Source organism: Mobula hypostoma, chromosome 9 (genome assembly GCF_963921235.1).
Source record: "Mobula hypostoma chromosome 9, sMobHyp1.1, whole genome shotgun sequence".
In the NCBI taxonomy this organism is placed as follows: Eukaryota; Metazoa; Chordata; class Chondrichthyes; order Myliobatiformes; family Myliobatidae; genus Mobula; species Mobula hypostoma.
The window spans coordinates 8,887,996-8,902,411 of NC_086105.1; the positions used below are offsets into that span (position 1 = coordinate 8,887,996).

The 14,416-nt window shown below is 44.9% G+C and overlaps 1 protein-coding gene across 1 annotated transcript in view; it reads right to left on the minus strand.

Annotated features, from left to right (window-relative positions):
- Positions 1-14,416, minus strand: part of LOC134351497 (zinc finger C3H1 domain-containing protein) — a 73,517-nt gene that overhangs the window by 31,857 nt on the left and 27,244 nt on the right. Inside the window, exon 13 of the mRNA XM_063057719.1 lies at positions 625-799. Coding sequence (XP_062913789.1) covers positions 625-799 — 175 coding nt within the window. The remainder of the gene's footprint in view (positions 1-624; positions 800-14,416) is intronic.

Sequence of the window (14,416 nt, forward strand, 5' to 3'; positions counted from 1 at the left end):
TGATCCTGATGCCAAACTATTGGTCTGCAAATAGTCTGATAGCAAGTGGATGATAAGCTTTGTTGTGCCTCAAATGCATTGTGTCATCCCCATTATAGGATTGAAAGATTTCTTATTAGTCTCGTTATAGTCATAGAAAAGTACAGCACAGAAACAGGTCCTTCAGCCCATCTAGCCAAACCATTTATACTACCTTTCATTGACCTGCACCGGGACCACAGCTCCATACCCCTATCCATGCACTTATCCAAACTTTGCTTAAACATTGAAATAAAGCCTACATGCAATATTTGTGTCAGCAGCTTGTTCCACATTCTCATGACCCTCAGAGTTAAGAAATTTCTCTGCACAATAAAGGAATGGCACGATAATTGGAACACAGTAGGTCCTCATTTCATGCCCTCATACATTTTACAGCACATGAATTAAGAGAAAACCTGACTGATTTTCCGTCCTTTTCCACAGAAGCAAAATGTTCCAGATTAAGTGTTGACACAGTTGAGAATGTGTGCTTTTTATTTTAAATCGATCAATTCAGCTTGCAAATAAAACTGAAATATAATTAAAATAGTTATATCAATATTGGCAATGGCACAAGTAATCAAAACAAGATCTTCAGCCTACCTGTTCTTGAAGCTTTTTAAGAAGCATTCTATTGGCATTGACAATCTTCTCAGCTGCCTGTAACTGTTCTTTATGCTTCATATATTTGACTTCAGCTTGACGCAGTGCTTCCTTCTTTTTTGCTTCTTGCTGTAGTAAGCTTGTTAAGAGGGACTCATCTTTTGTAAGCAGGAGACTAAAACAAAAGTGATCAGGACAAATTGTTATTTTTCTCAAAGTGAATAAAAATGAAAATTGCATGTACATTCAAATGCAAATTTTAAGTGTGGTACATTTGAATTATGCCATAAAACCAAAATTTTGTTGTGTTTCAATGGGAATAGTTCTCATTCCTATTAACCCCAGAGTTAAAGCTCAATCCACTCAATCTTGCCTCATTAGTCAACCCTATAATCCTTAGAACTAATCATTTTGTTGTAAGCGCAGTCTCTCCCATCTCAGCCACTGAAGTTTGTAACTCCTCCAGAGTCGTCACTCATTTGGTGGCCTCCCTCACTAGTCCCTTTCTTGCATGGTCACTCAGTTTTTAAGGACAGCCAGCTCTAGGCAGATTGACAGCTGTGCCATTTCTTGATGACTGACCTAACTGTACTCCAAAGGATATTCAGTTACTTGGAAAAATTAATTGTACCCATCTCCTAACTTGTGCTTTTCCAATAATCTTTATGTGGAGTCACTTAAAGTGTTCTTTTGTCTTCAGGGTGTAGTTTTTCCAGTGTAATGACTCATCAGCAGTCGGACCTTCCAGACACAGGTATATTTTTACAACAAATTGAAACACCTTGACTGCACACAGGTCTCCACAAACAGGTCCCATTTAATTAATTATATGACTTAAAACTAACTGGCTGCACCAGTGATTTTGATGTGTCATATTAAAGGAGGTGAACACTTATGCAATCGATTATTTTGCTTTATATTTGTAGTTAATTTAGATCACTTTGTAGAGATCCGTTTTCACTTTGACCTGAAAGAGTATCTTCTGTTGATCAGTAGGTGGCTGTGGAAGCCAAGCCTCTGAGTATATTTAAGGTAGAGGTTGATAGACTCTTGATTTGTCAGGGCATAAAGCGATACAAGGCGGCAGAAGATTGGGACGGAGGGGGAAACTAGATCAGCCGTGATGAAATGGTGGAGCAGACTCGATAAGCCAAATGATCTAATTCTCTCCTGTGCCTTATGGTCTTATGATGCAGTTCATTTGACCATAGACAGACATGAATTTTCTAACATGCAGCACCAAGTCTTTGAAGGCAGACGCTCGGGTTTTAAGTGTTTCCCGACAACTACAGTAGTGAAATTGTTCAATGATTAAACACAATGACTCAATTATCCCCAGAGAAATCCTGAAGGACTATGTTTAACCAGAATTTTTAAAATATTTTATTTTATAACTCCTCCAGAGTTGTCATAGGTGTGTGTGTGTATATATAAAAAATAATCACCTTACTACTTGTATTGCATAAACACACACACTGCATATATACACACACACAATTTATTTGTTATTTCTCTCATTTCCTTTACCATTTTTATTCCTATTCCTCTTAACATCCTTTTTACACAATCTTTTTCTATCTCGTTAATTTGTACATTTTTCTTTCATTTTTTTTCCCCCTACTGCTTTCTCTTACTTTTTTCTAAGTGACTCGGGACTTGACTGCTCTATTAATGAAAATGCTGAAGATGTTATGCTTAAGAATAGAAGGAGAAAATGTAAACAACAGGAATTCTGCAGATGCTGGAAATTCAAGCAACACACAAAGTTGCTGGTGAACGCAGCAGGCCAGGCAGCATCTCTAGGAAGAGGTGCTGCCTGGCCTGCTGCGTTCACCAGCAACTTTGATGCGTGTTGAAGGAGAAAATGCAATCATGTTACAATACTGAAGAAAATTTTTTTTTCTTTTTCCTACAAGTCTAAAAATGAATTTAAGACTCACTGGGAGCTGAATGGTGGTACTAATGGTACTGCTAGCAATCGTAAAAAACTTAGGACTTCGGTGGTGCCAAAATGACAGCTTTTCCAAACTACTGGCAGTCATTTCTATTAACACCCCAACATTGAACCAAAAACAAAGATGTGCTGAACTAATTAAGCTAACAACACCTAATCCCTTCTGCCTGGGCATGGTCCATATCAATAGATAGATAGATATACTTTATTGATCCCGAGGGAAATTGGGTTTCGTTACAGCCGCACCAACCAAGAATAGAGCATAAATATAGCAATACAAAAACCACAAACAATCAAACAACAATATGCAAACTATGCCAGATGGAAATAAGTCCAGGAGCAGCCTATTGGTTCAGGGCGTCTGACTCACCACCGGAGAAGCTGCAAAGTTCGATGGCCACAGGCAGGAACAACCTCCCGTGACGCCCAGTGTTGTATCTCGGTGGAATATGGCCGGAGTCCAACAGCAAAAAGTTCAATATCCGGTCTATAAACATGTTCCTTGACCGTAATATGACCAGGATTGCACCGTCCATTGTTAACCAGAACAGTAAGCCCCCAACTCCTTTACGCTTACCGCTCTCAGTGCACTTCAGGTCAGCCCGAACGGTCTGGAAGCCATCCATGGAAAAGTTTTGATCAGGTATGTCCTCGTGCAGCCCCAGTAAAACACACAACACTGCACTCCCGAAATGTTCTCTGACGCCTGGCTTGCGCCGTCAACTCGTCCATTTTATTACCCACCGAACTCCTCTTCTCCATAAGTCTCCGTTGTCTTGACCTGGTCAACTCTCTGCTTAAGAGTCTTTTAAAATGCCTCTACCACATCTACTTTCACCACCATTTCTGGCAATGAATCCTTGTCACTCACCATTCTGTAAAACTAAACTTGCCCCACACATCTCTGTGAATTTATCCCCCTTACCTTAACTGTATACCCTCTAGTATTAGACACTTCAATCTTGGTGGGGGGAACTTGCTGTCTACTCTATCTACGCCTCTCAGAATGTTATTCATTTCTGTCTGGTCTCTCCTTAACCTCCAGCACTCCACAGAAAACGACCCTAGTTTGTCCAACCTCTTCTTACACCACATACTCGCCAATTCAACATTCTCTAAACTTTACTTTTCAGATGTGATTTTTGCATTATAAGAAATTTTAGTGACTCAAATTTGGAGGAAGAGTCGTTCCACAGCTCTTAAATTTAGATGGAGCTCACAAAACATTGCCTGGTGAACCAGACGCTGAATAAGTGAGATTCCCAAATAGTCGGATGACAGATTAGGTGAATTTGACTGCAGACAGTCAAATCTGTGAAAAGAATCTCAGAGTTGTATGTGATGACATGCATTTACTCCGATAAGAAATTTTACTTTGAACTTTAATGGGCCAATATTTACTTTTAAAAGCAAGCCAACCCAAAAGACCTACAATTTATAATTAGAATTTAATAGCAAATAATATATTTACTGAAAATAAATTGCAGATGCTGGAAATCTAAAACAAAAACTGAAAATGCTGAAAATATTCAGCAGGTCAGAGTACATCTGTGGGAAATCAGATTGGAGACCCTTCATGTTGAGGCTAGCTGTTAGTCAGGGTCTACTATGAATATTGCTCCCTCACTGTATACGTGATACGCAAGCCAGAGCAGCACAATATGGAGAGCAAGCTGTTGCTCATGCAGGCTTCCCTCCACACAGCTGATGAAACCAAAGGAATGGCCGAGACCGATACAGTTCGGCACCAGTGGCATCACAGGAGTTTGCCAGTCAACGCTGGAAGTGTTGATAGTGCCTTAAGGTGATGAGGTTTTAAGGGTGTTGGGGAAGTAGGGAATGATTTTTAGAACTTTGCACTTGTCAGTATGACTTGTGTAATACCCACCCCGCGTGACTGCCTGATTGATAAAGACAGTTGACTTCTGCATACCTGTCAAACCACAAAGAAGACTGCTTTCTTCTGTTTGCACATGTTCTGTAATGATTAACAACTCTTTGTATGGTATAAAGGCCAATGCTGTACTAACTAAGTTAGAGGTCCGATACGAGCCCCCAGAAGGAGAGGAACGCTGTCCCTGTTGTGCAGCTCCACACCTCTTGCCGGCTAAGCCTGAGAAAATAAACTGAAGCCAAGGATAAAGTGATAAATCGTTCACTGTGTGGTTATTGGTCCAGTGAATTTCAGTTTACATTTGGTGCCGTGACTTGGATCCCAACATAGGGAAAGTACCTGTGGGCTAAGTAAGTGACAGAGAGCTGTGGGTGAGTGTTAACGGGTGGTAGGGCACCCCGAGGTGTTTTACCTCTGACTGTCCCTTCTCCTTGCCCGAAACTCCTGCCCCTCGCCCAGAGGAACTGGTAACTTGACGGGATCCAACCAACTGCCAAGACCAGAATAGTGAGGTAAGCCTATATTTATGTTAATGCTGAAGGTCTGTTGGTGCTAGGTCAATATGACTAATTAGACAATGGGCAAGGAAAGGGCCGGGTCTATTTGTACAATTGGGCAACAGGTCTTTGGCCTGGTCGATCAAACTGTATAATTGAATAATCAGCACATGATGGGACAGACTTTGGATACAGAGGGCAAGGAAACTCCCTTGCAGTCGATGTGTGAACAAATACCAGATAAGGAAAAGGACCTCCGGATGTTAAGTGCAGCGCTGACTAAGAAATTGGGGAATGGTATGTGGCCACCTGGGGGAACCTGGGATATAATATCTTGTGAACAAGCTGTGAATTTGAATTGGAAAAAGAATTGTGGCAAAAAGTGGAAATTATTGATCAAAGAATGGAAGGATAAAGCTGATACTAAATGGAATAATATCTTGCCGGCCAGCTGGAAGAATAATACCTGTGATAAAGGGATAAAGGTATGTACGGCAGAAGGGTTGGGAGACACTGAAAGCAGAGTGTGAGTGGGAGATGGGCAACAGAAGAGAGAGCAGGAAAAACAGTGTAAGCAGGAAAAGGCTGATATGGATAGACAGGAAGGATTAGATCGTCAATGTTGAGCGCGCAAGGGAAAAAAAGACTCAGGATCCCGAACCTATGTCTGGCATACCGACCCTATTTGACAATAGCGATAGGAACGAGGAATGGGGCTGCTATCCCCTACTTCCACCCTCATTTATTCTGTCTCCACCTTCTCTTCCACTAACCACCCCCCCCACCCCGCCCATCCTCCCTTAGAGGCGGTGGCCAAGCAAGTTAAATTATGAAAAAGGCGTCAGAAATCTGCCCAAGAGTTAGGGGACGGGGAGGATTACGGACTTCAGAATTTGTTTGAGGGCATGACAATGTCACCCCCACACCAATATCCTATCCAGCAGATGCCAAACCCTCTGGCTGGCCAAGGCAATCAAAACCCAACCATTCGGTGTTTATGCCCCCTGCAAACCTCAAGAGATAATGATTATGAACCAAGCCCCAGATAGGAAGGAAAATCCCGCAATGTTTGCCCAATACATTCGGAGCACCATCCAAATGTATAATGCAACACCACAGGACTTGTTCGGATTATGCTGTATGATATTATCACCAGAGAAACAAAAGTGGCAAGAAGGGATGAGAGGCCACGGGGATTTTACTGCCCTGTCGGCTGCTGTACCCCAGCCCCAGGATCAGGTGGAGCAAATAATACAATCCCTGGAGCGAGCTTTGCAGCAATCTGTGAATATTACTAAGGTTTTGCAATGCAAGCCTAAACCAGGGGAGTCTGGCTTTGATTACTAGGAAAGGTTTGTGGCCTGTTACGGGACGTTTGCAGGAGACTCTGCTTTCAATGGTGGTCAGTATTCTCCACTCTTTAATGCTATGATCCTGCAGTGCATACCCTCCGACATTGCCGATATGATGAGAACCAATAACATGAACTGGTCCAATAATTCTAGACCTCAGATGAGATGGGCAGTAGAATACTACTGGGATAAACACGGTGAGCCTCCGTCCCACTCCCACCCTCAGGTAAAAACTGAACATATACAGTGTCCCTCCCGGAGGGGGCCAGCGAATGGAAATGGAGATCCACTCTCAGGGAGGGCAGGGCCTGAAGATCCTGACCGGCGGTTCCCAGATTGGCCATATCCCAACCCTGATGATGTGGAACCATGGGATCAGCCTCGCGACTGGTGGCAACCACCCAGCCGCAATATGGTTCAAGGACACCCAAGGGGACCACCACAAGGATCGCGCCCGATGGAATTGTCCAGGCATCTAGGACGATATCACCGGGAACCTGAAAGATCCCTGGGAGGCTCCTGCTTTAATTGTGGCAGCTATGGATATTGGAGGGCCAACAGCCCACAGAAATCTGGATCTGAACCACCACCTCAGGGGCCCTCACGAGCTCCATTCTCAACGAACAACCTCTTCAGCACCTGACCCACAGGAAGAAACCCCCTGGTGGTAAGCACGTCCCCGAGTCAGGAGCCTCACATCACCCTACAAGTGGCCGGAATCCCGATTAAGTTTACGATTGATACGGGGGCAACCACTTCCACCCTCGATCAGGAAATAGGAAGGGATTCCAGCTATCGGGTACTACCATTATCGTGTCAGAATTTGAAGGACTTGAGTGCCCCTACCTGCAAACTCAGCCGTTACCAGTCGAATATTGTGGACATTGCTGCAACGTTTTCTTTACTGTGACCACTAATCTGGGATGCAATCTGCTCTGTCCTTCGGGAGTTGAAATAATCTGCACTGAAGGCATTACCTTGGGACTACTTGGCCGCCGACAATACCCCCAGTTTGCAGCCCCTCAATGGTGGGGTTTGAGCATTGACCAAATGACATCTACCCGCTGTCTCCGACACCAGACCCCCCCCATGTGACTGTATGCTACGATCCTACCGGATGCTCTATTGAAGATAGCCGATATTATACACCCTTTGAAAGATTGGAGTACCCGGTATTGTTGATAGGAGAGGTAGAAGATAAGGAAGGTGGAGCTTACTTGACCGCCATTCCAGACTACCTCTCATGCCAGACTGGGTTAGTGGTTCCGCACATTACCCTGACCATTAATCCTGGGTATAAGCCTAAGAGCCTGGGATTTCTTGCTTATACACAGACTCAGCTGGCTGCCGATACTTAGGGGACCTGGCAAGTCATTCCCAAAGGACGATGAAGATACGGGAAGCAACCAGAACAAAACATTGGGCACCTGGTCCATCACATTTCCAGTATGGACCAGACAAAAGGAGGTTGCTCCTCAGCTATGGGCTACCTCTGGCCATGAGGTTGGATGTACTACCTGCACCCCAATTCGGATTGAGTTAAAGGAAAACCAAGCCTTGCCCTCTATGCCTCAGTACCCCCTGAAACTGGAGACAGAAGAAGGGGTGCAGGTGCTAACTGACTCCCTTGTGGCACAAGGAATTTTGGTTCCCATACCCCTATATTCCCTGTCCCCAAACCAGGATGAAGAGACTGGCGGCTGGTTCAACATTTAAGGAAGATAAAGGAAATCATCGCTTCGCTCCATGCATTAGTTCCGAACCCAGCTACGACTCTAAGTTGCATACCTGCAGATGCATGTGTACTTACTATAACAGATTTACATGCGTTTTTCACTGTCCCTCTACATCCAGATTCGCAGTAGTTATTCGCCTTTACCTATCAAAGCCAGCAATACCCTGGACACGATTACCCCAGGATTTCATCCACTCCCCTGTTTTCGCAGACTCTTCAGAAACAATTACGCACACAAGAGCTGCCGAAGGGCTCTACCATAGTCCAGTATGTGTATGCCCTACTCCTAGCCAGTAACCATGTGCAAGATTGTGAAAGTAACACCACAGTATTACTGAACTTCCTTGCATTCTTTGGGATACATGGTCCCTCCTCACAAGGTGAAATGTTCTCAGGGGGAAGTTAAGTTTCGAAGTATTGTACTCGCAGACAAGGAACGAAAACTGACAGAAGATCGGATACAACCCATCGCCGACACTTCTCTGCCAACTACCCCCAAGCAGATGCGTGCCTTCCGTGGTCTTTTAAACTTCTGTCAGCAATGGATACCCAATGTTGCTATTTACACCCGCTTGTTTAACCCCCCCCCACCGCCTCCTCAACTGCCCCGCCTAGTTTTACTCTAACAACCAAGCAATTAACAGCATTTATGGAACTAAAGGACAGCCTCCTCCAGGCTCCAGCCCTCGGCCAACCGTTGTACGATCGACCTTGCCAGCTGCATGTTACAATCAGAGAAGACTGTGCCACTGCTGTCCTCACTCAGATGCACGGTGACCGCAAAAGGCTGGTGGTGTATTATTCCACTAAATTGGATCCAGTTGCTGCTGGCCTGCCTCACTGCTCCCAGGTGCTACCCGCTATTTACATGTTAATAACGACAGCCCCTAATATTACTCTACACCAGTAAGTGACGGTTCTGACCCCCCACTCTGTGGTCGAGTTGCTAACCCCCCAACAGACTCAACAGCTGACTCAGGCCTGCCAGAACAGGTATGAGACGGCCCTGTTGAATAACCCACTACTTCTCTCACTGTACATTAAACCCAGCTATGTTTTTAACAAAACCACTGCAGCATCTTACCTCACTGCCGCACGACTGTTTGCTTAGAAATCTTTTTTTTACAACCTCCCACGAAGACCGAGGAGACCAACCTTTGCCAAATGCAGAATTAGCGTTATATGTTGATGGAAGCTCTCTTATCGCACCTACAGGACAGCGCTGCTCGGGAGGATCAGTCGTCACTAACTCTGAGGTAGTCGAACAAGGGCCCTTTGAGACCCCGGTATCCGCACAGGAGGCAGAGCTCTTTGCCCTGACCAGAGCCTGTATACTAGCCAAGGGAAAGTCTGCCAACATTTATACGGACTCCCATTATGCCTTTGGGGTGGCTCTGATTATGGTGCGTTGTGGGAACATAGGAGATTTCTGACCTCAACAGGCCAACCCATCAGTAACGCTGTTTTCGTATATAACTTACTGCAAGCCTTACAGCTCCCTGCCAGTGTGGCGATTATTAAACGTGCTGCTCACATTGGAGAACCCGATGAGATTTCAAAGGGTAATGGTCGGGTTCATAGTCATAGTCATACTTTATTGATCCCGGGGGAAATTGGTTTTCATTACAGTTGCACCATAAATAACAGTAATAGAACCATAAATAGTTAAAGAGTAATATGTAAATTATGCCAGTAAATTATGAAATAAATCCAGGACCAGCCTATTGGCTCAGGGTGTCTGACCCTCCAACGGAGGAGTTGTAAAGTTTGATTGCCACAGGCAGGAATGACTTCCTATGACGCTCTGTGTTGCATCTTGGTGGAATGAGTCTCTGGCTGAATGTACTCCTGTGCCCACCCAGTACATTATGTAGTGGATGAGAGACACTGACCAAGATGGCATGCAACTTAGACAGCATCCTCTTTTCAGACACCACCGTCAGAGTCCAGTTCCATCCCCACAACATCACTGGCCTTACGAATGAGTTTGTTGATTCTGTTGGTGTCTGCTACCCTCAGCCTGCTGCCCCAGCACACAACAGCAAACATGATAGCACTGGCCACCACAGACTCGTAGAACATCCTCAGCATCGTCCGGCAGATGTTAAAGGACCTCAGACTCCTCAGGAAATAGAGACGGCTCTGACCCTTCTTGTAGACAGCCTCAGTGTTCTTTGACCAGTCCAGTTTATTATCAATTCGTATCCCCAGGTATTTGTAATCCTCCACCATGTCCACACTGACCCCATGGATGGAAAGAGGGGTCACCGGTACCTTAGCTCTCCTCGGGTCTACCACCAGCTCCTTAGTCTTTTTCACATTAAGCTGCAGATAATTCTGCTCACACCATATGACAAAGTTTCCTACCGTAGCCCCATACTCAGCCTCGTCTCCCTTGCTGATGCATCCAACTATGGCAGAGTCATCAGAAAACTTCTGAAGATGACAGACTCTGTACGGTAGTTGAAGTCCGAGGTGTAAATGGTGAAGAGAAAGGGAGACAAGACAGTCCCCACAAGCTTTGGAGAGTTTTGGTTAGCTTACATAAGTATTTTCCCATATCCTCCCCCCCCCCAAGGTAAGCATATCTAATTTTGTGGGTAAACTTTCGGGGAGGAGAGGTACACTATCTCAGGGCCCCTATGGGGTCCTCATGGGTTTTCCGTAAACAATTTCCGCTGGTGACAATCCTGTCCTGCTCGAAGGGGTGTTCCTCATGAAATAGGGCAAAGGGTAGGACCTTTAACCAGGTCAATCCTGTTTCTTGGTGTAAGTTTGGCCAACTTATCTTTCAGGGCACCATTTGCTCGCTCCACTATGCCAGCTGCTTTTGGATGATGGTTACAATGGAACTGCTGTTTTATGGCAAGTTCCTTGCAAACTTCTTCATTTATTATGGCTACAAAGTGTGGCCCATTGTCCGAGCTTATCATTTCTGGAAGTTCGTAGCGGGGGATTATTTCTTTTAGCAATATTTTTATAACAGTCCATAGTAGTGTTATTAGTTGTGGGAACAGCTTCAATCCATCTGCTAAATACATCTACTGTCAGTAAACAATACTTATAACAATGTACTCTAGGTAGTTCTATAAAATCAAGTTGCAAACAAGAGAAAGGCCCACCAGGCAAGGGGGTGGTTCTGGAAACGCAAGGCATCCCCTTTCCAGCATTCATTTTCTTACAAATTAAGCATGCTTTAGCTTGCTTTTCAGCTGCTTGCTGGAAATCAGGGTGCCACTAAGATTGTAACAATGTATTAACCATTCCCTCCTTGCCTAGGTGTGTACAATTACGTACATAACCTATTAAGGTGGTAAAAACACAGAAGGAACACAAACCTGTCCTGCAGGGGTCACCCGTAAGTTGCTCTGTAAGGTTCAAGGTGGCAACGCATTTGGGACCATAGTTTGTGCTCTCCTTCAAGGGCATTCCCCCGAAACATACGCATCTCCCCCATGTCTGGCATACCTGTCCTAGGTTTTGTCTAATAGGAGCTTACTGGGCTCCCAAGGGGACTAAAAGTGTGGTGTCTAAGGCTTTGTGTTTAGCTGCTGCATCAACAGCTAATGTCCTTTAACATCTGTCGGACGATGTTGAGGATGTTCTAAGAGTCTGTGGTGGCCAGTGCGATCATGTTTGCTGTTGTGTGCTGGGGCAGCAGGCTGAGGGTAGCAGACACCAACAGAATCAACACACTCATTCGTAAGACCAGTGATGTTGTGGGGATGGAACTGGACTCTCTCACGGTGGTGTCTGAAAAGAGGATGCTGTCTAAGTTGCATGCCATCTTGGTCAATGTCTCCCATCCACTACATAATGTACTGGGTGGGCACAGGAGTACATTCAGCCAGAGACTCATTCCACCGAGATGTAACACTGAGTGTCATAGGAAGTCATTCCTGCCTGTGGCCATCAAACTTTACAACTCCTTCCTTGGAGGCTCAGACACCCTGATCCAGTAGGCTGGTCCTGGACTCATTTCCTGGCATAATTTACATATTACTATTTAATTATTTATGGTGCAACTGTAACGAAAACCAATTTCCCCTGGGATCAATAAAGTATGACTATGCCTATTTACAGGTGCCACAGGCTTATCGGGAAGACGAAACCCAACGTAAAGGATTGGGATCGTAAGAGGTTGGAACCCTGGTGGAAGGGACCATACCAAGTACCACTAACTACAGCTACTGCTGCAAAGGTGGAAGGGCAGCTCCGGTAGATACATCGAACAGACTGTAAATGTGTTACTAGAGGAACTGATTCAGGCTCATAAGAACTAAAGAAAATGTACTGATTAATGCTGGTTTTTATGTCCTTAAGAGGACCTGCCCCAGTCTCTGGAAGTCCCCAAGTAAATACCTTTTTGTCTCTACGCCAAACAAGTAGAATTGGGGGGGGGGGGGCATGTTGGGTATGTGCCAAAATCCCCCGGCATGGAAAAACAATGATCCCCACGTCCATAGTTTCTCTTAATTCTAGTGAGGTTACGTCAGTGATGCTTTTTAACGGAAGTGCCACAAGCTGCACATTCCCTCCTGGTCACAGGAATGAGGACTGCTCCTTCCAGGTGGTACTTTCGGTCCCCTCCCCAGGATCCTTCTAAATTGTGGCCAGGAATTAAGATTGATCCACCCCCGAAACCAGAGTATACTAGTTGTTACTGTAATTTTAACAAAAGTGCTCCATGTAAGGTAGGGGTAAGCTTGTGTACTCAGAATAAGACATATGTGAGTGGGTACAATACACCTCGTCCCCTTAATGGTACTTATTGGATCTGTGGGAACCGAGCATACCCCTGGCTGCCGGAAGAAAGATTTCATGGGTGCTCCCGGAGCCCCTCGTTTATGACCTCTACCTCCAGAAAGGATAAGGGATGGAGTGGATGTTGTTATCTAGGATATTTAGTAACCCACTTGAGAGTTATGGCCCAGCCTCATGATCACCCTTATTGGAATAAACAACGGAGAAGAATAACCGAAACTGAGCAATTTTGGATGATCGCCTTCCCCTCCTAAGGGGCAGCCCAAAATTCCAGGGAGATAATTAACTTAGCAGCAGCCCTCAAAGAGTTAGCCAACAATACGGCTGATACTCAAGCACAGGTGACTGAAATATCCACCGAAATGATTGCAATCCAGCAAACAGTCCTACAGAACCGGATGGCCCTTGATTTTATTCTAGCAGAAAAAGCTGATTTCTGCATACCTGTCAAACCACAAAGAAGACTGCTTCCTTCTGTTTGCACATGTTCTGTAATGATTACGAACTCTTTGTATGGTATAAAGGCCAATGCTATACTAAGTTAGAGGTCCGATACGAGCCCCCAGAAGGACAGGAACTCTGTCCCTCTGTCGTGCAGCTCCGCACCTCTTGCCAGCTGAGCTCATGAAAATAAACTGAAGCCAAGAATAAAGTGATAAATTGTTTACTGTGTGGTTATTGGTCTGGCAAATTTAAGTTTACAAAAGGACTCCAGCTCAAGTGCCAGCAGGTGGTAAGAGTGGGCTCCCCCACCTCAACCCCTCAACACAGGTGGCCCTCATGGCTGTGTACTAAGCTCCCTCCTTTACTCTGTATACCCAAAGACTGTGTCGCCACCCAAAGCTCCAGTCTAATTAAGCTTGCTGACAACACCACACTGATTAGCCTAATCTCAAATAACAATGAGGCAACCTACAGAGAAGTTATCACTCTGACACAGTGACGTCAAAAATATCTCTCCCTCAATGTCACAAAAACAAAGGAGCTGGTTGTGGACTAAAGGAGGAATGGAAACAGGCTACCACCTATTGACATCAATGGATCTGGGGTTGAGAGGGTGAACAGCTTCAAGTTCCTCGGCATGCACATCACCGAGGATCTCACATGGTCTGTACAACAGTGCCTCTTTCACCTCAGATGGTTGAAGTTGTTTGGTGTGGGCCCCCAAATATTAAGAACTTTCTACAGGGGCACAATTGACAGCATCACTGCCTGGTATGGGAACTGTACTTCCCTCAATCGCAGGACTCTGCAGAGAGTGGTGGGGACAGCCCAGCACAGATATGAACTTCCCACTATTCAGGACATTTACAAAGACAGGTGTGTAAAAACTGCCCAAGTCACCCCCAACACAAACGGTTCCAGCTGCTACCATCCAGGAAATGGTACCACAGCACTAAAGCCAGGACCAACAGGCTCTGGGACAGCTTCTTCCACCAGGCTATCAGACTGCTTAACCTGCTGACACAACTGTATTTCTATGTTATATTGACTATACTGTTGTGCATACTATTTATTATAACTATAAATTGCACATTTAGAGAGATGTGATGTAAAGATTTTTACTCCTCACGTATATGAAGGAATTAAGTAATA